This window comes from Peromyscus eremicus, chromosome 10, assembly GCF_949786415.1.
Source record: "Peromyscus eremicus chromosome 10, PerEre_H2_v1, whole genome shotgun sequence".
Lineage (NCBI taxonomy): Eukaryota > Metazoa > Chordata > Mammalia > Rodentia > Cricetidae > Peromyscus > Peromyscus eremicus.
Window position 1 is genome coordinate 39816744 of NC_081426.1, and position 25930 is coordinate 39842673.

A 25930-nucleotide genomic window follows, 5' to 3' on the forward strand; every position below is an offset into this window, starting at 1 on the left:
CTCCCTAGTTTCAGTGTTCATTATTAGTTAGAATACCAGTTAAAAAGACAAGAGAAAATAGTCCCAACAGTATTTATCATAATAGGTTCATGACTACAATACAAGAGGATTTGAAAATATTAAAAGTCACAGCGAGGAAAGGAAGAAACCTATTCCTGTCATGTCTATTATTACATTTTGTAACAAAATTCAACCTAAGTCAATATAAATCCAATTATGGACCAGTAGACCATTATGAAATCATGCCACATTCTCTCAGACCTGGTGGCGATACTGCATAATGTATTCTTGATTTCAAAGCAAGTGCTTTCCAATTTTGACGAACACTTGAGAAGGCACCATGGGCTCTAAGAGCAGCACTTTAGTCTTCACCTCACTCTCTGTTTAGACTCTGGCATTGAACCAGAACCCCAGCTACAGGTGGGAATCTTAGCAACCTTGGGGAACTGAGGCTAGCCACATATTGTCTCCATGTTTTCTGTCCCCATTTATTAAAGTAGAAGTGAAAGAATGTGGGAGTCATAATAGAGCTTCATCATAAAATGCTGCAGAAATTATGAGACTGTAGCTAAAATATGAAACTGTATCAGGCATATAAACAGCTTAGTAAATGTGACCTGTTATCAGAGGTGATAGTTTGTAAGATAAGAGAAGCAAACAGATATAGACTAAATGGTCATTTTATGTATCAGAGTCAAAATGGCAAGTAAGTTTTCATACTTGAGATGATAATATACAAGCTCCAGTGGTTACATGCTTCCTAATTAAAGCAAAATAAATAGTTTCTTCATTGGACACAGAAATTACAAACACAATTACTACCTTCATGAAAACTAGAAGACTTCTATAAAAACTCTCTACTTTTAAACACTGAATTTTGCTTCACATTATCTGTTTTCATAAGATGGTAATCTTATAGGTTAAGTATTTTTGTGTAAAATCCCTGCAGTTTATTGATTAGTATTATTCATCAATTCACAATGATTAAATTTACCACGGAAGGAACAAAAACAATTCAATTCGTTGAACAACTAGAATTCCATCTGAGTTTAAGGCTAAGTTTAAATTCACATTTAAGTCACATTTTTGTCTCCTTTGTGGTATACTATGAAATGTGTACAGGTGAGAGGCAAGAACAGACAGAAACATTTCTTAGCTGATGAATACTTAATATGGCTCTGAAGTTGCTTGTGCAAAACCGTCATAACTCAAAAAAAAAAAAAGCACAACTTAAGATCAATGTGAGTTTAAGCTCAGGTTTATGGGCAAGTAGCATCTGGAAGGATGTGGGCAGGTTATACTGTTAATCCCAAAGATAGGAGGAGAAAGACCATTGACCCAAATCATCATGGTCAAAATAATTAAAGCAGGCAACTAAAGCAAGCTTTTTCATTTGTGTACATGGGCTGCCTCCCCCTAAGGTGAGGTTCTAGAGGTCAGCATTGGATGTGAAAACAAGGCTCTTCTAGCTCAGGGATAGGGAGTTTCCAAATGGGGGACTTGGTGGGCAAGACATGAGGGGTTATATAAGCAGAATATAAGCATAACCAGTTAGTCCTAATGACCTCCTGAAACAAAGACATGGTTGCAAGGTGGGCATAACAAGGTAGTCATAACAACAGGCAGTCATTACAAGGTAGTCATAGGTGGCTATATAACCTTTTGAAACGAAGGTAGGGTTGCAAAGTGGTTATGAATAACTTTTTGAAACAAAGACATGATTGCCATTCCTGGAACAATCATTACAGAATCATTTGTAGTTAAGGTTACAAGTGGGGCATAGCCCAATCCTTGTGAAACAGGTTTAATCATAAAGGGAATAAACCTAGTTTGTCTTTACTATTAGATGTCTTTTAAGCTTAAAATAGAGGCACACTGACTCTTCAATATGTAAACACCATGCTGTTTTATGTAAGACTTAAGCAGCCATGGATTCTAGCTTTAAGATGTTGTAAGCAGTGGTGGCCTAGAAAGCAGTCCTCCATACGTACTGAGGAAAAAGTGTCATTTGGCTAGAAAAGAAAGAACGTTGCCACCTATAAAAAAGGCTTTACTGCCCAAGATGGACTTACTAATTTTTTGCCTTATCTACTCATTTTTCAAAGCTAACTAAACAAAAAACTTAAAACATTTTTCATGTGTTAGCTGGTTCAAGAAAGCTGTCAATGATTCCTGTACTGTCTGGATTCCAGTGTCCCGTAGTCCACTCCATGTTACATGTAGCCTACGTGATTAATAGCATACTGTGGAGTATGTTATTAGACCTTAGTTTATAAATGGCTGAGGTCTCCACCTCACAAAACTGTTCATATTGGCACTCCCCACCACTTACATCCATACTCGGCCACCTGTTTTGCTCAGCCCTCATTCTGTCTTCTCTAGCCTCTTCCATTTCATTTTCTCCTCAGAAGAGTAAGCAGCCCCATGGAAGGCTCTCAGGAATGAATAAAGTGCCCTCAAAAATTAAGAGTGTACTTCCTGGAAGTATATATTCCAGATTAACAAAAATCTCAAAAGGCTGAAATCTCAGCTGACTCTCAAACTGTAGCCTCATAAGGAACTGTGAGCCAAATCCATTCAGTTAAGCCTTTTTCAGATTTGTGATCCAGATAAAATGTGAATGAATATATCTTTATAATTTTAAACAGCTAAATTTTGGAGGTAATTTGTTATAAAATAAATGCTGTAGTTTTTGTTACATATTAGTGGGATGCTATTGTAATAAAGGTTAAAGCAGTGACTTTTGAACCAGGCCATGAGCTATGAAGGTAATACTAATGAAAGCCTAAAACAACCTCAAGAGTAAACTAAGTAAGAAAACTAGAAAATGATCCTAGAAAATGGAGAAATGAATATATAATTATTATGTAACAGCAAATCTATTTTATGTACAGTAACTTCCAAATTAAAAAAATGTGCCTAATGTTGAAAATCTACTGGGGAAATTTCTAAGTAAAACATAGTCCTTTGGTTTGTCCTTACTAATTAAACTAAAATGAAAAAGGAGATAAAAGGAAGAAATGTTTAAAATAAAGCTATCAAGCCATGGTTATTTAAAAATTCTCATATATATATATATATATATATATATATATATACACATATATATATAGAGAGAGAGAGAGAGAAAGAGAAGGGGGGGGAGAGAATGATCAAATTAGTTATTCAGAAAGACCAAGTGAGAGACAAATTAGTTATTCAGAAAGACCAAGTGAGAGAAACTGCTAGAAATATACACTCTGGGAAGGTAGTTTGATGCTGCTGAATGCTGTGGGCTTCCTATGGATTGCTTGCTTTTATTTGCTGTTCCAAGTTTTTATTTTTGTTTGTTTTAAAGATAGGGTCTCGCCGGGCGGTGGTGGCGCACGCCTTTAATCCCAGCACTCGGGAGGCAGAGCCAGGCGGATCTCTGTGAGTTCGAGGCCAGCCTGGGCTACCAAGTGAGTTCCAGGAAAGGCGCAAAGCTACACAGAGAAACCCTGTCTCGAAAAACCAAAAAAAAAAAAAAAAAAAAAAAAAAAAAAAGATAGGGTCTCATTATGCAGCCTTAGCTGGCCTGGAGCTCACTATGTAGATCAGGATAGCCTCAAATTCAAAAAGCATCCTCTGCGCCTTTGCCTCTCAATACTGGGATTAAAGGCATGTTCCACCACACCCAGCTTGAGATTTTATTTTTGAGAGAGAAGTGATATTAAAATGTCAAATCAAAATGATGTTACAACATCAAACAAATAAACAAAACCAAATAAAAACCTCTGAGAATTAGGCAGAGATTCGGAGACATACATTATCGAATCACCTTTTGGCTCCAAAGCATTCAGCACCCCCAGTTGCAGGCCACCAACCTTTAAATTCATCTATTCCCACAGCCCTAACCCAACAGTGGAAAAGTCTTATTAGACACGTAAGGAAACCCTTCTTATTAACTGGTATTGAAGCAGAAAGCTCAGTGGGTAAACAAAGCAAAGAGCATCCAGTTAGTGGACTAGTGCAGAGGGGTTACTACACGTCTGGCAATGGGGATCATCTGAGTCCCACACTGTCACACTGCATTATTTAAAATACTCTCATTTAGACGGCAAGGGCTGCCCTTTTCTGAAGAGAAATGGAGGACAAGGAGTGGATAAAGGGGAGGGGCGGGGGTGGGGGACCCGGAGGAAGGGAGGAAGGGAGGAAGGGAGGAAGGGAGGAAGGGAGGAAGGGAGGAAGAGGAAACGTCAGTCGGGACGTAAAAACAAATAAACAAAAAAATAAGTAGGTAGGTAGGTAGATAGATAAATAGATACATACATACATACATACGTATGGGGGAAAAAAGATTGCAAGAGCCAGAGGATCAGGGGGTATGTTGTGAGGCTGTGTCTCCTAAAAATGATCTGCACCCACAAAGTCTCATAAACATAACTACCTAAACATGAGCTGAACAAGGAAAACAGACATGTTAAAGCGGACAGAGGAAAGACCATAAGGACTCAACACTACACAAAGAACTATAGGTGACAAAGAAATGCTCAAGGTGGGAGAAATAATCTTCACAGGGAAAGAGTACACTGATTAATTGTGCAATACTAAATGGTCAGCCCTGAAAACATACATACAAGTACCATTATAAAGAGCAGGCTGGGTTTATATATTTATGAAGTAAGTGTGTGTATGTATGTATATCCATGTAACAATAATTAATGAAAAAAAGAGGCCATGAATTTGAAAGAGAGTGAAAGTTATATGGGGAGGGATAGGAAGAAAGGGGAGAAAGTAATTACATTATAATCTCAAAAAATATTAGGAGGTGTGGCCTTGTTGGAAGAAATGTGTCACTTTGAGGGAAGGATTCGAGGTCTATTTTTTTGTTTGTTTGCTTGTTTTGAGATAGGGTTTCTCTATGTCATTTTGGTGCCTGTCTTGGATCTCACTCTGTAGACCAGGCTGGCCTGGAACTCACAGAGATCTGCTTGCCTTTGCCTCCCGAGTGCTGGGATTAAAGGTGTGCACCACTACTGCCCAGCAGGATTTGAGGTCTTATGTGATCAAGCTACAGTGACTGTGATACATAGTTCTCTGCTTGCAGGTGGTAGATCCAGATGTTGAAAGCATACAAGGGAGATTCGGTAAAATTAACAGAAACTTCACATCAGAAACCATGGAGGACAGAAGAAACGAAGAGTACAAAAGTGTGGTAATCATACCAGTAACATGTAAAACAGATGCATTTCTGTCCGAAAACTATCAATGGATGTTTGTTTGTTTCTAAGCTTTCCTTCTTCCTATCTCATTTAGAAATAATGTATAATGCAGGTGTTATGAAACTAAATTGGTGGACACCCACTGTATAAAGACAAAATAGGATGACAGTAACAATATAAAAGAAATAAGACAGATTCAGGACATATGGCAATAAGCTTTTTATATATTTTTAAAGTTGCTGGTATTCATTCAAATAGGACTATTGCATGTTAAGATGCTGACTGTAATCTCCATGACAATTACCAAGAAATATTTGAAATACTAGAAACAGCATCATAATTAAATGGTTCATTTACAAAAGTAACACAAAAGGAAGTCATAATGGAGGTAAAGGGAAACCAAACGAAGTAAGACATGATGAAAACAAGGAACAGGACTGACAGAAATTAAACCTTATCAGCATTTATATTAAATATAAGTAGACAAAACATTCCTAGCAAAATACAGAGACCTGGAGAATAGATTTGAAACCTAATTATTCAATTATATGCTGTTAAAAGAGATACATTAAATTCAAAGACTCGAAACAGGTCAAAAAAAAAGGATGGAAAAAAGCACACAAGAAAAAAATATGTAAACTTTATAGAAAAGTGCAAAGGATCAGCAAGATGAACACACTAATTAACTCTATCACACATACAGAATGCTGTGATTTAACAGGAGAATACATATTGTTATCACATGCACATGGAAATTCTCCAGGAAGAAAGTTATGTTAGGCTTCAAGACAAGTCTCATGTTGAAGAATTAAAAACATTTGAAGTGTGTCAACTTCAAAAGCGTAAACTTACAAATCAACAACAGAAGAAAATTTGGAAAATTCACAAATGTTAAAATAAGAAACATTCTGCTAACCATATAAAAAAAAGTAAAAGGATGGGCAGACAGGCCAGCTGGTAATATGCTCATGATGCAAGCACGAGGACCCCAGTTCCCCTTTCAGCACCCACATAAACTTGTGCATAGTGACATGGGCCTGTATCCACAGAACCGTGGAGGAAGGGACAGTAGAACACTTAGGGCCTCCTGGCCAGACAGCCTAGCCAAACTGTCAAACTCCAGGATCAGTGACACATCCTGTCTCAAAAAGTAAAGTATACAGTGACTGAGGGAGACACTGGCCTCCACACACATGTATCCCCTCCAGCATGTGCACATATATTTGCACACACACAGCCAGAGTTAGAAGGAGTATTATAAGCAAGTATAATTTGAATGAAACAAAATCAATACACTAACAGGTAGGAGATGCAGCTAACAGTGCTGAGAAGTTTATAGCTCTAAACATATAAAAAGAAAAAAAATTAAAATCAAATAACTTCATGTCCCACACTAAAAGAAAAGGAATTAAAAACTGAATCAAAGCAAGCAGAATGTAAATAAATGGATAGAGGAGAAATCAATGAAATACAGAATGGAAAAATAGAGAGACAAATGAAGCTAAAAGTTCATTACTTACAAAATAAAAAAATGTAAAACATTAACTAGATTGATAATGAAAAACTAGATAAGCTTAAAGTTGCAAAAACTGGGGTGAAAATTAATACCACTGACTTTAAGAAAAAACACAGAAATACAAGGAAATACTTTAAGAATGATACCTCAATAAATTAGATAACCTAGGCAAAATAATCTAATTCCTTGAAGAACACAAGCTAGCTAACTGACTCAAGAAATAATACAAAGTCTGAGTAAACTTAAAGCAAACAGAGATAAAAATCAATAAACAAAAACACTCATCACAGGAAAAAATCCAGGAGCAGATGGTTTTGATGGCTATTTTGCCAGCAGACATTTAAACAACAATCAGTTCCAACTTTTCTAATACTCTTTAAGTAAAACGCAGCTATACTTCTAACTCATTCTGTAAGGCTATTAACCTGATGTCAAGACAGGACAAAACAGGCATATTGAACACCATCAAAAAAAAATTAGTCGGACTGTGGTGGCACATGCCTTTAATCCTAGCACTTGGGAGGCAGAGGCAGGCGATCTCAGTGAGTTTGAGGCCAGCCTGGTCTACAAAGCAAGTTCCAGGACAGCCAGGACTGTTACACAGGAAACTCTTGTCTTGGGAAAAAAAAAGAAGAAAATTATGCATTATTCACATTCACATACATGCACACACACGAGCACAAATATCAACAAAATGATATCAAATAGATTCCAGCAATACATAAAAAGAACTGAACAACAAAATAGAGGGGCTTATCCCATGAACTATAGTTTGGGTCAACATACGTTGACTGTAAAACTATTATTTTACTATAGAACTACTTATTAATAGAATACAGCACAGAAAAGCAACATTTCCATAAATGCAGAAAAAGCACTTAACAATGCAGCAAGCCTTAGTAATAACAACACTAACAAACTAAGAATAGAAGACAACTCCTTAGCCGGGCGGTGGTGGCGCACGCCTTTAATCCCAGCACTCGGGAGGCAGAGCCAGGCGGATCTCCGTGAGTTCGAGGCCAGCCTGGACTACCAAGTGAGTTCCAGGAAAGGCGCAAAGCTACACAGAGAAACCCTGTCTCGAAAAACCAAAAAAGAAGACAACTCCTTCAATCCACATGACATAAGTAACAATGACTACAAAACGTCATTTCCCTTCTTTCTGAGACAGTGTCTTACTATGTAGCTCTGTTGGAATGAATTTACAATCTTTCTGCAAGTTTTCTTTTTTCTAGATTCCTGGGTACTGAAATAAAGGAATGGGTCATAGGGCACAACTTCTTAATCCTGCTGTTGGAATTAACTAAAATATTAAACTCTTTATGATAATCTTATACATTTCATCATTTTTCTGGGTGCTATTTTTAGCCTCTATTGTTCTGATTCACAGAATAGTCATTTTGTGTTAGAATCATATTTGGTGTTAATATGCTATTATATATAAGTGGACAGTCTCTTAGTGCTTACTTACTTATATTTTAAAGATTTATCTGTAATTGTATGTGTGTATGCCTGTATGTCTGTGTAGGATAGTGCATTGGAATGCAGATACCCATGGAAGCCAGATGAGGATGTCATATTCCCTGTAGCTAAAGGAGTCACAGGTGGTTGTGAGCCCTCTGTAAGAATGCTGGAACCAAACTCAGATCCTCTGCAGGAGCAGCAAGCATGAAACACTGAGCCTTCTCTCTAAGCTCCTGGCAATCTTTATTTTTGTCTAGTTTTTTTTTAATCTGTGCTGAAATTATCTGTGAAGAATATTTAAGTAATGCATTTTATGATACTTGATAATCCATTTTAAGAGATTAGATAATTTATATTTTCACTTACATTTTCCTGTTTTTCTTTCAAAATATTCTCTTTCCTTACTATTTTCCTTCTACTGGTTTAGAAGTAATATCTTTTATTACTTAGTGATGTTTTCAAGAGCCTTTCTTATCAATGTCTACGCTTACCATAGTTGTCCTACTAAGTGTGAGGAGCACTTAATTCTAGTCATAGTACTCTGATTTACACGGGGCTGTTTGGCATCATCAGTCTCTGCTCTCCTTTTTTCCCACTTGGCTATCGTTAAACACATAATAGCTATTTTGTTCTACCTTTTGTTTCTTAGCACTTTTAACATTTTAAACTCTTAGCTGAATTATTCGCGGCTTCTTCAGATTTCAGACTTTCAGTAACTCTTGCTATATGCAACATACTGTTTAAAAGTTTAAGTTTTAAATTTCCACTGTAGTGATTTGTATTTTTAGATATTCTGCTTGTTTACTTTATATATGCTGTGTTGTTAAACATTTTTAAAACACTTTTTAAGATTTATTTATACTTTTGAGACAGGGTTACTTGTATCTCTGGCTGGCCTGAACCTCTCTGTGTGCCACCATGCCTAGCTTAATACATTTATTTTATGTGTATGAGTGTTTGGCCTTGCATGAATATACATGCATCACATGCATGCCTGGTGTCCAGGGAGGTCAGGAGAGGGCATCAGATCCCTGAACTGGAGCTATGGATGGTTGTGAGCTCACAAGAGGGTATTGGAAACCCTGGAATTGGAGTTATGGATACTTGTGAACCACCACCACGTTGGTGCTGGGGGGTGAACCTAGGTCCTCTGAAAGAGCTCTTAACTGCTGTGCCATCTCTACAGTCCTATGCTGTACTAGCTGATAACTCATGTTCTTCATTCTTTACTGTTTTAAAGAAAACCTCACTTTTAAAAAATGACTTATTTTATAAACATAAGTGTTTTGCCCACATGAATATATGTGTACCATCTGCATGCTTGATGCTCATGGAGGCCAGGGAGGATATCAGATACTCCAAAACTGGAGTTTAGATGGTTTTGAGCCACTATGTGGGGGCTGGAAATCTAACCCAGTTCCTCTGCAAAAACAAGTGCTTTCAGATGCTGAGCCATTTTTCCAGCTTCAAACCTTCTTGTCTTTGATGATCTGGTTTTGCTTTTCATTATTTTCTTTCAATACTTTTGCAAAGAGCCTTTATTTCTTTTGTATGTTACGATCTACTTATTTTGGGGAAAATAAATGTTCTAGAGAACTTTGTATCTGGGAATGTTCTAAGATTAATTTTGGATGTGTTGTTTCTTTCGTTTTACCAGGTTCCTGGAGGAGACTGACCCCTAATTTTAAAATAAATGTCAGATTTCTGAATCAGTGTGAATTTGGAATCTTAACTGTTAAGGCACTTCCTGAACAAACCTAATGACCTGAGTTCAAATGCCCAAAACACACATAAACCCTGGATACACTGTGTCCCTGTGGGGAGATGGGACACAGAGACAGGAGAATCTCCAGAAACACACATAAACACTGGATACAGTGTGTCCCTGTGGGGAGATGGGACAGAGAGACAGGAGAATCCCTTGTGGGCAAGCTAGCCTGGTTCTGCAGTGGCAAAGAAAACCTGCTTCAAACATGGGGAAAGGATGAGGACACCCAAGGGTCTGTCTGACCTCCCATGGCATGCCCCTACCCATGCCCTCTGATAAGTTACCAGGGAAGATTTCCCCCCTCTGCATACAGAGTTCTTTCTTGTCTATCTTACAGTTTTATTCTGCTTTTGTCCCAGCATTTTGTTTTAGTGAGACTCTTACACTTCTTTATTTCTAGAGACAAAAGGCTTCCTTGATTATAAATTTCCCTGTTAAAGGATAGTTTAAATTAATCATTCAAATTTCCAAAGCATTTCTTATAACTGATGATTCATTTAAAACCAAATTATCCATGTTCATTATATTGAAAATGCACAATTCACTCGGATGTGATAAACCCAGAGTAAATCCTCTCCGGCCAGTCATTGGCCCTGAAAGAATGAAGCATCTCTTCATTCCCTTTCCTGATGCCTCTATGCTCTAGTGTCAAAGAAAGTCTAGAAAGCTTATGTAAACAATGAAAGCAAAAACTGGGTTAAGGGAAAAAACTATGATTTTAGAGTTTTTCTTGCTTTAAAAACACCAAGAAATAGCATTGCTTAACACTGGAATAAAGAATACAGTTTGCATTTTACACTGTTAAAAAAAAAGTTCATCTGGTTTTTTGAAAAGATAATCAGATTGATAGCCCCTAATTATAATATCAAGAATAAGAAAAAAATATACAAGCTTACCAGAATCAGAAATAAAAGGAATCATTACTGTAGGTGCAAATGAATTAATTAATTAAAAAGAGAAATAAAGATATGAATAAGCTCATTCTTAAAAATTTACTAATAGTTGGGAATGGATTGACTTCTTGGAAAACAATCTGCCAAAACTTACAAAAAGAAAATCAGGCCAGGTGGTGGTAATAGTAGCTCACATCTCTAATCCCGGCACTCAGGAGGCAGAGGCAGGTGAATTTCTAAGAATTTGAGACCAGCCTGGTCTATAGAGCTAGTTCATGACAGCTAGGGCTACACAGAGAAACCCTGTCTAGAAAAACAAATAATCAGAATGGCTTGTAGCTTTTGTTACAGGAAATTTCATTAAATATTTGTTTAAAGAAACTTCATTAGGCCGGGCGGTGGTGGTGCATGCCTTTAATCCCAGCACTTGGGAGGCAGAGCCAGGCGGATCTCTGTGAGTTCAAAGCCAGCCTGGGCTACCAAGTGAGTTCCAGGAAAGGCGCAAAGCTACACAGAGAAACCCTGTCTTGAAAAACCAAAAAAACCAAAAAAAAAAAAAAAAAAAAGAAACTTCATTAATAATACAAATCAAACACCAATTTAGATAATTTCACTGGTGAATTTTACCAACATTTAAGGAAGAAATTCACCAACTGCCTAAAATGTCTTCTAAAAAGTTGAAGCAGATTTAATATCAAAAAGTTTTATCTCTCCTCCCTTTTTCCCTCCCTCCCTCCCCACCTCCTCCTTCTTCCTCTCTCTCTCTCTCTCTCTCTCTCTCTCTCTCTCTCTCTCTCTCTCTCTCTCTCTCTCTCTCTCTCCCTCCACCTCCCTCCCTCCCTCCCTCCCTCCCTCCCCCCCCCCCCCCTCAGCTTTTTGAGACAAGGTTTCTCTGTGTTTCCCTGGCTACCCTAGAACTTGCTCTATACATCAGGCTGGCTTGGAACTCACAGAGATTCGCCTGCCTCTCCCTCTGCCTCCCAAGTGCTAGGATTAAAGGTATGCACCACCATCGCCCAGTAAAGTAAATCTTTTTTTTGTTTTTCTTTTTTGTTGTTGTTTTGTCTTTTTATTTTTCAAGACAGGGTTCTCTATGCAAAGTCTTTTCAACACACAGCACAAGAACAACTTAATATCTACCTATAAAGAAAAGAACTAAATCTCCACCTTTCACAAAACATTAAGTCAAAGTACAGATATGCCTAAACACGAAATGCAAACCTATTACAGAGCTCTAGACCATAACATAGGAGAAAACCAAAGTAGTATACTTCATTCATTTCTGGTGGCAAAGGAAAATGGTAGTTATTTAGTCCAGGAACATAGGTAGGTTTGTGGCTTTTTACACAGGAATTTGGCATTTTCTCACTAAATTTAAAAGAAGACTTATCATATGATCTAGTCACTGCACTGAGATATCTACATAAATGATGATATAAAAACTTATGTTCAAACACAAACTTATTGATATTTACAGCAACTTTATTTATTACTACTAGAAACTGGAAGCAACCAAGCTATTCTTCAGTAAGTACATGAATAAACAAAACTACAGTCCACTTTTACCATGGAATCTTATTCAATTAACAAGCAATAAAAAATTTTTAGAGGAATCTTAAATGTGTATTACTACATGAAAAAAATATATCCAAAGAAGATATATATTGGACAGTTCCAATTAACGATATGGAGAAAATAAATTGATCTTGACAGTGAAAAGTGCCAATATTTGGAGATGCTATGGGATGGGGTGTAAGTAGATGGAGTACGGAAAATCCTCAGGGCATGACATTACTGTTGCCTGACACTTCAAAAGAGCACACAAGTCAGGATGCTTTGGGCAAACCCTACAAATATGTTTAACATGTCTGCACAACACATGTCAAATGATCCTAATATAAATTATGGACTTTAGATATGTGCTGTTTAGTTTTATCTTAACTTGACCCAAGCTAGAGTCATCTGGGAAGAGGGAACCTCAAATGAGAAAAAGCACCGTCCAGACTGGCCTGTGGTATATTTTCTTGATTGGTAATTGATGTGGCCCATCCCACTGTGGACAGTGCCACCCCTGTACTGGTGGTCCTGATTGCTGTAAGAAAGCAAGATGAGCAAGCCAGGAAGCAGCATTCCTCCATGGCTTCTACTTCAGTTTCTGCCTTCAGGTTTCTGGCTTGCTTGAGTTATTGCCTTGGTTTTTCTCAGTAATGGATTGCTACTTGTAAGTCCAAGATGAAATAAACCCTTTCATCCTCAAGTTGCCTTTGGTCATGCTGTTCATCAATATTGACTTATCAACTGTATCAAATACAACATAAATGAAAGATGTTTATAATGGAAGTTGAAGAAAAGTGGAAAAATATGTGAGAACACTGAACTTTCTGCTTCATTTATAAACTTAAATTCACTCTTTAAAAAATGGATTAAACTAGGTGTGGTGGTATATGCCTGTAATCCTAATTAATACTCAGGAGGTTGAGGCAAGAGAATTTAAAGTTCATGGCTAGCATGGCTAAATAGTCAGATCCCATCTTAAAAAAATTTAAAAAGGTCTGCTAATGAAAAGATAATTTTACAAAGATGAAGTGAAAATCTGTATTTTGTTTTCATGTTCTTCCTTAAAAAAACAATTCAGTAGATGGCACCAAAGATCCTTTAGAATAGTGGTTTTCAACCTTCCTAATGTTGCAACCCTTTAATACAGTTTTCCTCAGGTTGTGGTGACCCTCAACCAAAAAATTATTTTTGTTGCACTTCATAACTGTAATTTTGCTACTGTTATAAATCATAATGTAAATATTTGATATGCAGGATATATTTTCACTGTTACAAATTGAACATAACTAAAGCATAATGATTAATCACAAAACAGTATGTAAATACATATTGTGAATATTTATTTCTAATTACAAATAAATGAAATTTTGTCTTGAAGCATGGCATAGCATGGCTAACAATCTTAATATGACAACAGTAAACAACATTGCTACGTTTTGCGACAGTATACGTAAAAGGCCAACATCACTGCAAAGGTTGAGATTGCTTCTTTCTCACCAGATCAGAAATTCTTGCGGTAGTCTTTGCAAGAGCACAATAAAGATCCTCTTCCACAACAAGTCTACCTCTGTATTTAGACTTGATCACTAACAAGCTGGAAAACCCTGTTTCACAAAGGTATGTTGTTGGAAATGGAAGAAGGTGCAACACAGTCTCAGACAGGACAGGATATGACTGTAAACACTTGATCCAGAATCATGTAACTGACATTGTAGAGAAATCTGTTCTTGCTGCATTGCTGTTAGTAAGTTCAGCAACTCCTCTTGTGCTGTCTCAGGAACATCTTCAACTTTGACTGTGAATGGGCTTCTGGCAAGTGTAACTGGGTATCAGGTAGATTTGGAAAACACAATGAAATTTCATCTGCAAAGATGTGCAAGTGTTTTTTCACAGAAATTATCATCATAAACCTTTTGTCTGGTTCAATGTCATGTTCCTCAAAGAAAGCAGATAAGGTAGGCAGCATGTAAATTTTATTATCACCCAACTTTTTTTTGCCAAAGCTGAAGTTACATTTGGAATGATTGGATCTTTTCAGACAAATCGAGGCATGCTGCATTTGGTCCTCACAGTGATAAATTTAACTCATTCAAGATGGCAAAGAGATGTCCACCAAGTAAGCTATTTTCTGCAATTCACTTTTATTGCTGAAAAGTGCTTCAAACTGCAGTCTTGATTTCTGATTAAAAAACATTTTGAGTTCATCACGAAGCTCAAAAACATGTTTTAAAACTTTTCCTCTGACAACCATCTCACTTCGGTCTGAAATAGCAGAGCTTTGTTTGGTGCATCTAACTCACTGCACAGTTGCGAAAACAACTGACCATTAAAAGTGCTCGCCTTGACAAAATTGACAGAACTTATGACTCCTTTCATGACTTCCTGTAACTCCTCCTGCAGTGTCTTCATTGTTAATATTTGCCAATGAATTATACAGTGAGTCCCGCCCGATGGCTTTGGGTGATTCATTCAGTACCAAACGCTGAAGTCCAGACTGACATCCTAGCATAGCTGGAGCACCATCTGTGCAAACGTCACCAACTTTTTCTCAAGAGATCTTATGCTCTTTCAGAAATGTACCAACTGTGTCAAATACTTCACATGCAGTAGCTATTGTTTCAAGAGGTTTGCAAAAAAGAAACTCATCTTTAAAGTTGCCATCATTACTATTCCTTACAAAAACCAGTGACTGTGAACAATTTGCAACATCTATAGATTCATCAAGCTGGATACTAAATATTGGAAGTGGAGATTTAATTTCCTGGATTACCTAATCTAGAATATCAGTAGACATATCATCTATTCTTCTGCAGACAGTGTCATTAGATAAGGAAACTTCACTCAATTGCATAACAAATTCATCTCCAATCATAACTTGAACAATGTCTTTGGCCGCTGGCAACAGTAAATCCTCAGCGATGGTGTGAGGTTTCATGGCTCTGGTGATTCTGAGTGCCACCAAATATGAAGCTTCAATGGCTGTTATGTTTTGTTTGTGGTACTTGCCACCAGTGTCAAGTCTGGCTTTCTTGAGTCCATCAGCTTTGCTTCTAAAATAGTTGGTATCCTTGCCAGCGAAGCTCAAATGCTTGCTATCCAAATGGCGTTTTACTTTGTTCGGCTTCATAGATTCGTCTGATAGAACTTCACAACCAATGATACATTGTGGTTTCTCAATTCCTGCTGTAATTACGGAGGTAAAACCATATGTAAAAAATCCTCACTATATTTTCTTTTCTTAACGTTCTTCTCTACACGATCCATTGTCATGGGATGGTTTTCTAATGAAAATAATATATAACAATAGCTTTAATAATATAAAAGATGATTCATGGCATAGTTCAGTCAACACAGTTCATTAAAGTTTCCTATGATTTACCATTCCGGTTTTTATTTTTGTTTTTTTACATACCTGTTACTATCACAAGGGGGCAGTATTCACATCAACCACAGCTAAAAAAAACCAACTGATCGACATCCAGATTAAGTTTCCATGGTACAGATTTTTTTAATAGTACATTATTTTACATTTACCCAGTAATTATAATTCATAAAGTGTTATTTTACCTCCAATACTGCTGCTTTTAACACAGTAGCTGCTCTCTACATGTGTGACTAGTCCGCGTAAGTACATTATGGTGCTGACCCTGTCACATACACCTGTATTTATTCGGGAAGTATGTGATGGGGTTGGTGTGATGATGTCATCATGCCAGGTACTCATATGTGGGCGTATCTGCCTGTGGGTGGACTTGCCTAGAGACAACAGAGGAGCAGTGTCTCAGTTCCTAAGACCATCTGAAATATGTGTTTTCCCGATGGTCTTAGGCAACCGTTTCAGGGTTGTTCAACCCCCAAAGTGGTCCTGACCCACAGGTTAAGAACGGCTGCTTTAGAATAAAGAGTAACAAGAAGCACAGTGCTACTCATAATATTTTGTTTTGACACATGCTCTTGAAATCCTCTTTACTCATTAATAAATAATATGATCGAAGCCCTAAGAAAGAGGTGCTATCTATCAATAACTCTACATTTAAGGACAAGCTATATCATTCCATAGTTAGGTATCTAATCTTGGAAATGTAGGAATGCCAATTTGGTGAATAAAGAAGGTGGTATATGACGCCATTTACAAGCCAAGTTCTAACTCTCATTGTGACATCCACACAGCAGTTTCAGCTGACATTTCCCAGCTACTAGCAAGCAAGCCTCTCAGTAAACTTTCTTTCTTCATAATGAAAAGCATTAAATATGGCATGAAGGTATTTTAAAGTTTCTATTATCTTCAAGCTGAAACACAATGTTTCTTTAAAGGGCGGAGGGGTCGGAGGGAGTAGAGGGAGAATGATGTAAATATAGTGTGTGTGTGTGTGTGTGTGTACATATATATATATATATATATATATATATATATGAAATTTAAAAATAAGTAATAAGAAAACAGGGTAAGAGTACCTTAATTCATCAATCACCCACAGGCATTCCATTGGATAAACCTGATGTGTACTTTTATAGACAACAAATGAAGTAGCTTTTATTTATCAGATAACTTATTCCCCAATCTTTTTTATTTTGGATGACTGACAAATGGTCTTGAATAGGCGTCTGGTTATTTTGCACTATATTCCCTGAAAAGGAGTAAATTATACTATATAGGTCACTATGGTGGGGCTAGAAAAAGACAGGAAGGAATAAAAGTAGTATCTAGAGGCAGCAAAAAAAAAGTATTCTTAATCTTCTAGATAAGAAACTCAATTCTCAGTAAACAAATTATAATGACAGCAAATAAAAGTTTGCCACTGATAACTATTAGAGACTTTTGCAGCATTAGAAAAGAATTCATGTTAGCATCTACTTTCATGTACAACTACTACTCAAGAGTTCCAAATAAACTTTTAGAACATTTTGGGAAGTAAATCCCTGTTAGACCTCAGTGAGTTATAAAAAATGTGGGCACTCATATATCTGACTGTTAAAAAACTAATGTATTAATTTTGACTTATAAGATTAAGCATTCTCATGCACCTTGGCAAATATGTAGTATAACAATTTCATATTTGTGTGTGTGTGTATGTTTGATGCATGTATGTGTTTGTGTATACACATGTGTGAAGGCCAAAGGTTGATATTAGATGTCATATGTGATCACTCTCCATCTCATTTTTTTTTTTCCATCTCATTTTTTAAAGACAGAGTTTCCCACTGAACCTGGAGCTCACCCATTTGACTAGGGTTACTGACCACTGAGCTCCAGGGATCTGTCTGTCTGAGCTCCTCCATGACTACCACACTCAGCTTTTCCATGCATGCTAGGAATCCAAACTCAGGTGTGTGTTAATGCTTACATGGTAGACACTAATTAAGCCATATCCCTACCTCAACATTTTTAAAACAAAGACATGACAGTAATAGTTGAGAAGTAACAGTTGATCATTTATGACTTTTGACTGAGTTATTTTTGGATATACTTATATATTTTGGAATATATATAAGTATATATATATATATATATATATATATATATATATACATAGATATATTCAAATATATCCAAAAGTAACTCAGTGAAAAGTTGTATGTGTGTATACACACATACATTAGGAAGTATAGTGCAAAATAACTAGACACCTATACAAGACCATATGCCAGTCATCCAAAATAAAAAGATGGGAGAATATCCATATCCATATATTTATGTATGTATATACATACACATATACACATATCTTGTATGGATATGAACATATATCTATATACAATTCTGAGATAGGGTCTCATGTAGCTCAAATTAGCCTCAAACTAATTATGAAGCCAAGGATGACTTTGAACTCCTGATCTTTCTGCCTTCGCCTCAGAAGTGTTAAGATTACAGGTGTACATCACTATGTTTGATTTACAGGACAATTAGAATTCTAGATTCACCAAATCTTAAATAGGATTTAACCTAATTGTATTTCTACAGAGAAGAAACAAAAGTCTAGACATATCAAGTCAGAGACAGTGGCAGAGCTTCCAACATGAGCTTATCTCCAAGATAAGACGATGTGATATCAGTGATATAAATCCTAGTATGAGATATCATGATCCTTTTTCAAACTTCAATCTATTACATTCTAGAGTTTACACAGTTTGAAAGGCAGGTTGAAATGCCCCCCCCCCAAAAAAAATGCAGAATCTGAACTTATTTGGCTCCAAGACAATGAATTTGAGTATTTATCTGAATTTATTTCCTGAGTTCAGACAGTAAGTGTTCAAAGGACTGTAAAAGAGGACACAGTGGGTAACTCTGTTTCATCATTTTCCTTTTTGTGCATGTTTCTAATGTACCTGTGCTGATTTTAAAGTCAAACTAAAACAAAAGTTTTCTTAGCTGGAAGAATGTGCGTAAAATTTTTAGTAGGTTACCAATTAATACGAAAAGAAATCTAAGGAATACTCTCCTTTATCCATAGGTGAGCTATTTTAAGACTCCCTTTAGATGTCTAAAGCTATTAAATCCTATATTCTGTTTTTGTTTGTACATACATGTCTATAATAAAGTTTATCAACTAGGTATAGTACTAGACTAAAAAAATAAGAAACAGAATATAAATAATTAGAATATAAAATGGCATACAGTAAACACTTTTATAACCCCCATGAACAATTCGGAGACACTCACTCTCACTTAAGGCTTGGTTCTATTACTCATGGTTCCCTTAATGGCGAATTTTGTTCTGCAGTAACAACACACTACAATAAGGTTATTTAAAACTTATGATTTATGTACTTCTATTATTCTCCACTTAGTATTCTCAGATCATGTTTGACCACACATAACTGACAGAAAGTAAAACCATTGTACAGTATACGTTAAATACATTAAATCAAGTAAATACATTTTATATACCAATATACTTACTAGTCATGGGTCATTTTACTTTCACAATTGTTATATGTTTTATCTTGTACAATTTACATACAGAGCTAAAATTTTAATTACATGAGAGCCAATGAGAAGGCTCAGCAGGTAAAAAAACACCTGCTGCCAAAAGTTTGATCCCCAGGATCCACAAGGTGGAAGGAACCAACTTCCCAAGTTGTCTTCTGACCTTGACACACATGCCATGGCCCCTGTCCACAATATAAAATAAATTTTAAGATGCAAAAAAGTAATTAACATTTTAAATCCTCTCTGAACAATTCAGAGATATGCATTAGGTTGGTTTCGATCTCTATTGTATGTTAATGTCCACATAACCCTGACCTGAGATCACATCCTAATCCTGGAAGGTTCTCAAGTGTTAGTAACTATGGCAAATGCATTTCTAGCATGTGGTGATATACTTGGGTTGGTAGGGACCGCTCAACAAAAGGAGCACTAGCATTCATACTATACTACATAAATGGAAAATAACACAAAAGAGAAGAGTCATTTTCTACAATTCATAGTTTTATATTATCAGATTGTAGTAATCTTGCAATGTGAATGGAAGTATTAATTTAACCCTTTAAAGCATTTTTTTCACAGTGGAATATAAGAACAGCACGGCTACTCACATCACTCACATTAATAATGGGAAAATAAACCTTTTAACCTCCTCTTTTCCTTGCTCAAAATCTCTTGTGACAAAGGGAATAAATGGAAAACCTTATAAACTTAAGGTTTCTTCTCCTTAAAAACAAAACAAAACAAAACAAAAACATTCCCCAGGGAACTATATTAACAAGTATGATACAAAGAAAAGCACATGTATTTGTCTTCACAATTAAGAAATACAGCTAAATATGGCACCTCTCTTTAACATACTGGTCATCAAATGCCTAGGAAGCAGTGGATGACTACAAACTGGTTTCACTGGGAATTAATAAACTAATGCTTAAAGAAAAAAAAAGAAATACAGCTAAGATAAATAGAGTATGTTTATTTATCAATCATCAATTTACCTACATGTATACCAAGGTATGTATTTTCAACTAAAGGACAATCTAGCAGAACAAAGTATGGTCCAGCTCTGTAGCTATCCTGAGAGCAAACAGGAAAGTCATCTGACTTGAGCCTCACATTTATACATTTTATATACTCTCTCTCTCTCTCTCTCTCTCTCTCTCTCTCTCTCTCTCTCTCTCTCTCTCTCTCTCACACACACACACACACACACACACACACACACACACAATATACCCTCTTCAAATAAGGTTATATACTTCTATATGGCAGGATTATAAGAAGCCTTAATCTTTTTTAACATAATTTTTTAATTGATTCTTTGGGAATTTCATATCATGTACCCCAGTTCTACCCATCTCCCAGTCCCTCTACATCCACTCCTCACCCTTGTAGTGTCTCCTCCAAAGAAAAACTAAAAAAGAAATAAAAATAAGATAAAGTTAAAAAAAGAAAAAGAAAAGAAAAAGAAAAAACATAAATAATAGCAATTTCAATAAAAAACAAATCAACAAACAAACAAAACAAAAAAACAAAAAACATCTTGCTCCTCTGTCTTTGCCTCTTCATTACTTCATTTGTCTTAGTGGCATTGGGAGCTACTGTGTATCATGCAGTATACCCTTCGGTTCAAATAGCTTTCCTTGCAAATGTTGTGTAATGTGTTGTTAGGGTCTAGGCTCTGGCCTTTGGCACACTATCAACACTGGACCACCATAGAAACTCCCTGGACATCCTGCTCTTGCCCTGAGTCATGCAGACCATGCAGCCACTGTTCTGCAGAGGGACCAGTCCCTTCACACACTCCAGAAGGTCTTAGATGCAGTAGATGGTGGGGCATGTCAACTCAAAGCCTTGGATGTGTACCTGGGTGGCTGCTGAGTTGGTAAGTCTGGGCCCGCTGGGGCTACCAACCTCAGGTGGAGGTGGGGCCACCTTTCCCAAGTGTGGGGGGCCAGTTCTCCTATTAGGGCTAGGGCCAGCTTTTCCGTTCCAGGGTCATCGGGTCCATTATCCCAGGGTCTGCAAAGGAAGGGGGGGGGGGGTCATCTCTCCAGTAAGGATAGGGTGGGGCTCTCCCTGGTTTAGTGAGGGGTGAGGCCAGATCAGAGAGGCCCTTGCACTTCAACTTATGGTTCAACACATGGTTCACACAGGTCCCTCACCTCAACACAGACCCCAGCTACAGTAGGACCACAGACCCAGGCATGGCCATCAGAAGTAGCTTGGGTTGGATGTCACCATGGCCCCAGGTGGCAGTGTAGGCTTCTCAGATCAGCATGAGACTGGCAGCAGCACAGTCCCTGGACTCCAATATGGTCCCAGGTGGTGGTAGAGATCCCAAGCAGTCACAGGGCCTCATGGCAACAGGAGTCATAGACCTCAACACAGACCTTGGCTGTGGCAGGGCCACCAACACAGCCCCTAGTCACAGCTTAGCCCTGGATATCAACATGGCCCTGGGGGGCAGCACAGGCCACCAGATCTCCATGACCCCCAATGGCAGCATGATCCTAGGGCACCAACATGGCCTTAGATGTCAGCCCAGATTCCAGGGAATCTGCACTTCCTTCAATGGTAACCTGAGCCACAGACATCGACTCAGACCCTGGCTGCAGTGGGGCCACTGACTCAGACATGGCCCTCAGCAATGGCTGGGGCCTAGAGGACTCCATGGCCACAGGTGGCACAGCAGGCCACTCAGGTCAGCAAGGCCCCTGCAGCTGCATGTCACTTGGACCCCAACATGGTCACAGGTGGCAACCTGGAAGCTGGGCATCCCTGTAGCCTTTGGTGCAAACTTGGGCCATGGACATCAACAAAGACCCTGGCTGCTGTAGGACCACGAACCCAGACATGATCCTCAGAAGCCTCTTGGGCATCTTGGCCCCTGGAAGAAGCCTTAATCTTGAAACCAAATTTCTATCCCTTTCTAGATTATGTTGATCCTACGAAGTAATAGTTTTTATAGATCCTATAATCATTTTACAACTACAATTTTATTTTATAAATATGTCAAAATCCCACTCCAAAGGTAAATTTGCCAAGCCTCTCTCAAGTTTTCAGAGCTCCTGCTTTTGTTTCTTAGTCATGTTCATTTTCTGTGGGTGTGAATATCTAATTTCTCTACTACTAAATAAACGACATAAATTCATTTGTCTTAAATCTTATAAGGTTACTCTACCCAACAACTCAAGTACAAGGCATAAAAGTACTTCAGTAAAATAATCAATATTCAGTAAATACAGAACATTCATAATTATCCAACAAAGGATTTCTGTTGAGAATTTATAAATAGTATCTACACAGCACCAATGACAGCAGGCTACTCAACTACCTACAGCAGACACTTTAAAAAGAAAGGTGCACAAACTTGCTCAGAACTTCAATCCACACCCACTAGAATAGGTGGTTCCATGACAGCAGCAATGCTAACATAGGCCTGGAGTAACAGGAAACCTCATGTGCTGTTAAGGAAACAGAAATGTCATGTTCTAGAGAATGGTCTGGCGATTATCAACACATTTTCAGTATGTAGTGACCCTATGACCTTGCAAGGAAATATTTATGAGCTTTCCCTAGAGGAGTAATACATGCTCCAAATTTGTCTAAGAATGTTCACAGCATTTCTTGGTAATCTCTTGATACTTCTTAATAACTCTTCTCTAAGGAAGTAGCAAGAAAGGAAAAAAGAAAACAACTTTCATTTTAATTTTGGGTCAGAAGGTATCAATAGCTATAATGAGTGGGGACTCAGAAAGAACAGATTTACAACAGAAAGTAAGTTTAGCTTTAAGTTTAATGAGCTTAAAATTCCTCCTGCAATGTATATATGTCTAGCAAGTAACACAGACTTTGTTAAGAGGCCATTAGCATTTAAGCACAGGTTAAGTGGTAAAGCTGTTAAAGGCACACAAAAAATCTGAAAGCCAGAATAGGTATATGTACAAAAATTTACATGTACAGAGAAAATCTGCAGACATATCCTTAAAGATAGGGTACTATGGGGGAAAGCATGAAGATGAAAAAATAAAGGAACAGATGGGACTCGTAAGCATTTTAGTGCAGGAACTCATTTGGTTGTGTGGTGAAGTGATGTGTTCTTTGTCAGAACCATACTTTTAAATCTATGGATATATAAGAAACCAATTCCTCTATACCACTCTTGGGCATATACCCAAAGAATGCTCAACCACACCACAAGAGCACTTGTTCAGCTATGTTCATATCAGCATTGTTTGTAATAGCCAGAACATGGAAACAACCTAGATGCCCTTCAACTGAAGAATGGATAAACAAAATGTGGTATATATACACAATAATACTCAGCAGAGAAAAACAATGACATCATGAGGTTTGCAGACAAATGGATGGATCTAGAAAAAATCATCTTGAGTGAGGTAACCCAGACTCAGAAAGACAAACATGGTATGTACTCACTCATAGGAGGATACTAGATGTGGAACAAGGATGACTGGGCTGCTACTCACATCACCAGGGAGGCTACCTGGAAAACAGGACCCCAAGAAAGATACGGGGATCGCCCAATGACAGAGAAATGGAATGAGATCTACATGAACAGCCTGGACATGAGTGGGGGTAGTGAAGGGCGAAGGTCGAGGGAAAGAGAGCTTGGGGGAGCGGGAGATCCCAGCTGGATCAACAACAGAGAGGGAGAACAAGGAATAGGAGACCATGGTAAATGAAGACCACATGAGAATAGGAAGAAGCAAAGTGCTAGAGAGGCCCACAGAAATCCACAAAGATACCCCCACAACAGACTGCTGACAATGGTCGAGATACAGCCCGAACTGACCTACTCTGATGATGGGATGGCCAAACACCCTAACTGTTGTGCTAGAAACCTCATCCAACTACTGAGGGATCTGGATGCTGAGATCCATGGCTAGGCCCCAGGTGGAGTTCCGGGAGTCCAATTAGCAAGAAAGAGGAGGGTTTATATGAGCGAGAATTGTTGAGACCAAGGTTGGATAAAGCACAGGGACAAATAGGCAAACGAATGGAAACACATGAACTATGAACCAATGGCTGAGGGGTCACCAACTGGATCAGGCCCTCTGAATGGGTGAGACAGTTGATTGGCTTGATCTGTTTAGGAGGCATCCAGGCAGTGGGACCGGGTCCTGTGCTCATTGCATGAGTCGGCTGTTTGAAACCTGGGGCCTATGCAGGATCGCTTGGCTCGGCCTGAGAGGAGGGGACTGGACCTACCTGGACTGAGTCTACCAGGTTGATCTCAGTCCGTGGGGGAGGCTTTGCTCTGGAGGAGGTGGGAATGGGGGATGAGCTGGGGGGAAGGTGAGGGGGGCGGGAGGGGGGAGAACAAGGGAATCCGTGGCTGATATGTAGAACTGAATTGTATTGCAAAATAAAAATTAAAAAATTAAAAAAAAGAAACCAATTCCACAGAAATACAGTTGTCAATGAAAAACAATTGAGATATATTATTAATACAGCATTTTTCTCAATGCATTAAAATCTAGTAATAATCTAGTATCTACCACAAGTTCAAAATAATGATAATGTAAGTAATAATTTAAAACACATTGTGACATAAAAATACCTATGATATATATTACTAGAATAGATATTGACAATCACAGTTGATAGCTGTCTACATTTACAGGTGAAGAAGAGGTTAAATTTCAACTGAGGTAATGAAAAAGTGTAATTATTTTTCTCTCATTCAAATTTATAGCCAATGAAATCCTACCTATGAGTTTTGGGGGAATATGTAGATCTTTAGGCAATGAAGTCTTGAGCTAAGAAGTAAAAGTAAAAGGACATAAAAACTTGATAGAGTACATGGAAATCAAAACAAAAAAGGAGCAAATAGTCATCTTGCATTGGAAGTAAAAACTAGTATATTAATTTCCTCATAGCTTACAAACAGAGGTCAAAGAACAGTTTGTTAAGGAAGTTAGAGAAGATTCAGAAATTTCTAAATATTTTCAGGAAAGAAAACAAATCTTTAAAAAATCTATTCAAGCCAGGAATCTGTTACCTGAAATACCATGATCATTCTATTATCCTTAGACCCAGACATTCCACTACCATTCTGCTTCGTCTAGCTTGTACTTGCTACATAACATACTAATATATTCTATTATCCAAGACAAGTACAGAAGATACAATAAATAGCCTAGGTATCTTCAGCTGGTTTAACTGCTATTGTAAAATAAGAAACTTATAACAATACTGGACAGAAAGAGCGAACTATTCTCTCTCTTTTTTTTTTTTTTTGTATTGAGGTGTAGCTTGGCAATCTGCTCAAAAACACATTAGCTCAGTACACATTCTATCTACATACAGTCTGTAGCAAAAATGTGATGAGAAAGTATTTAGAATGCTAGTGATGGGTTACCTTTTTTTCTGCCTCAATCTCTGATCAACAAATTAGTTGTCTGGATAAGCCCTTTTCCTTCTCTATCACAACTACCTTCAGCAAAGCTGGTCTGAAATTACTATTGGAAGTGCCACAAATGTCTGACTGGTAAATTTACCCACTCTAACAAATAACGTTACTCAGTACTGCATGAGTTTGTGCTATGGTTGGGCTACTTACAGGAAAAACATAAAACCAAGTAAAATGCTATGTTT

General features: G+C 37.6%; 1 protein-coding gene across 6 annotated transcripts in view; it reads right to left on the reverse strand.

Moving 5' to 3' along the window:
* Positions 1-25930, reverse strand: part of Lcorl (ligand dependent nuclear receptor corepressor like) — a 166819-nt gene that overhangs the window by 48138 nt on the left and 92751 nt on the right. The window contains exon 5 of one of the 6 annotated variants that reach the window (XM_059275855.1): positions 13807-15662. The exons of the other annotated variants lie outside the window; for them this stretch is intronic. Coding sequence (XP_059131838.1) covers positions 15571-15662 — 92 coding nt within the window. The 3' untranslated portion in view covers positions 13807-15570. Of the gene's footprint in view, positions 1-13806; positions 15663-25930 lie in introns of those variants that run through there. 6 annotated transcript variants of the gene reach the window in all.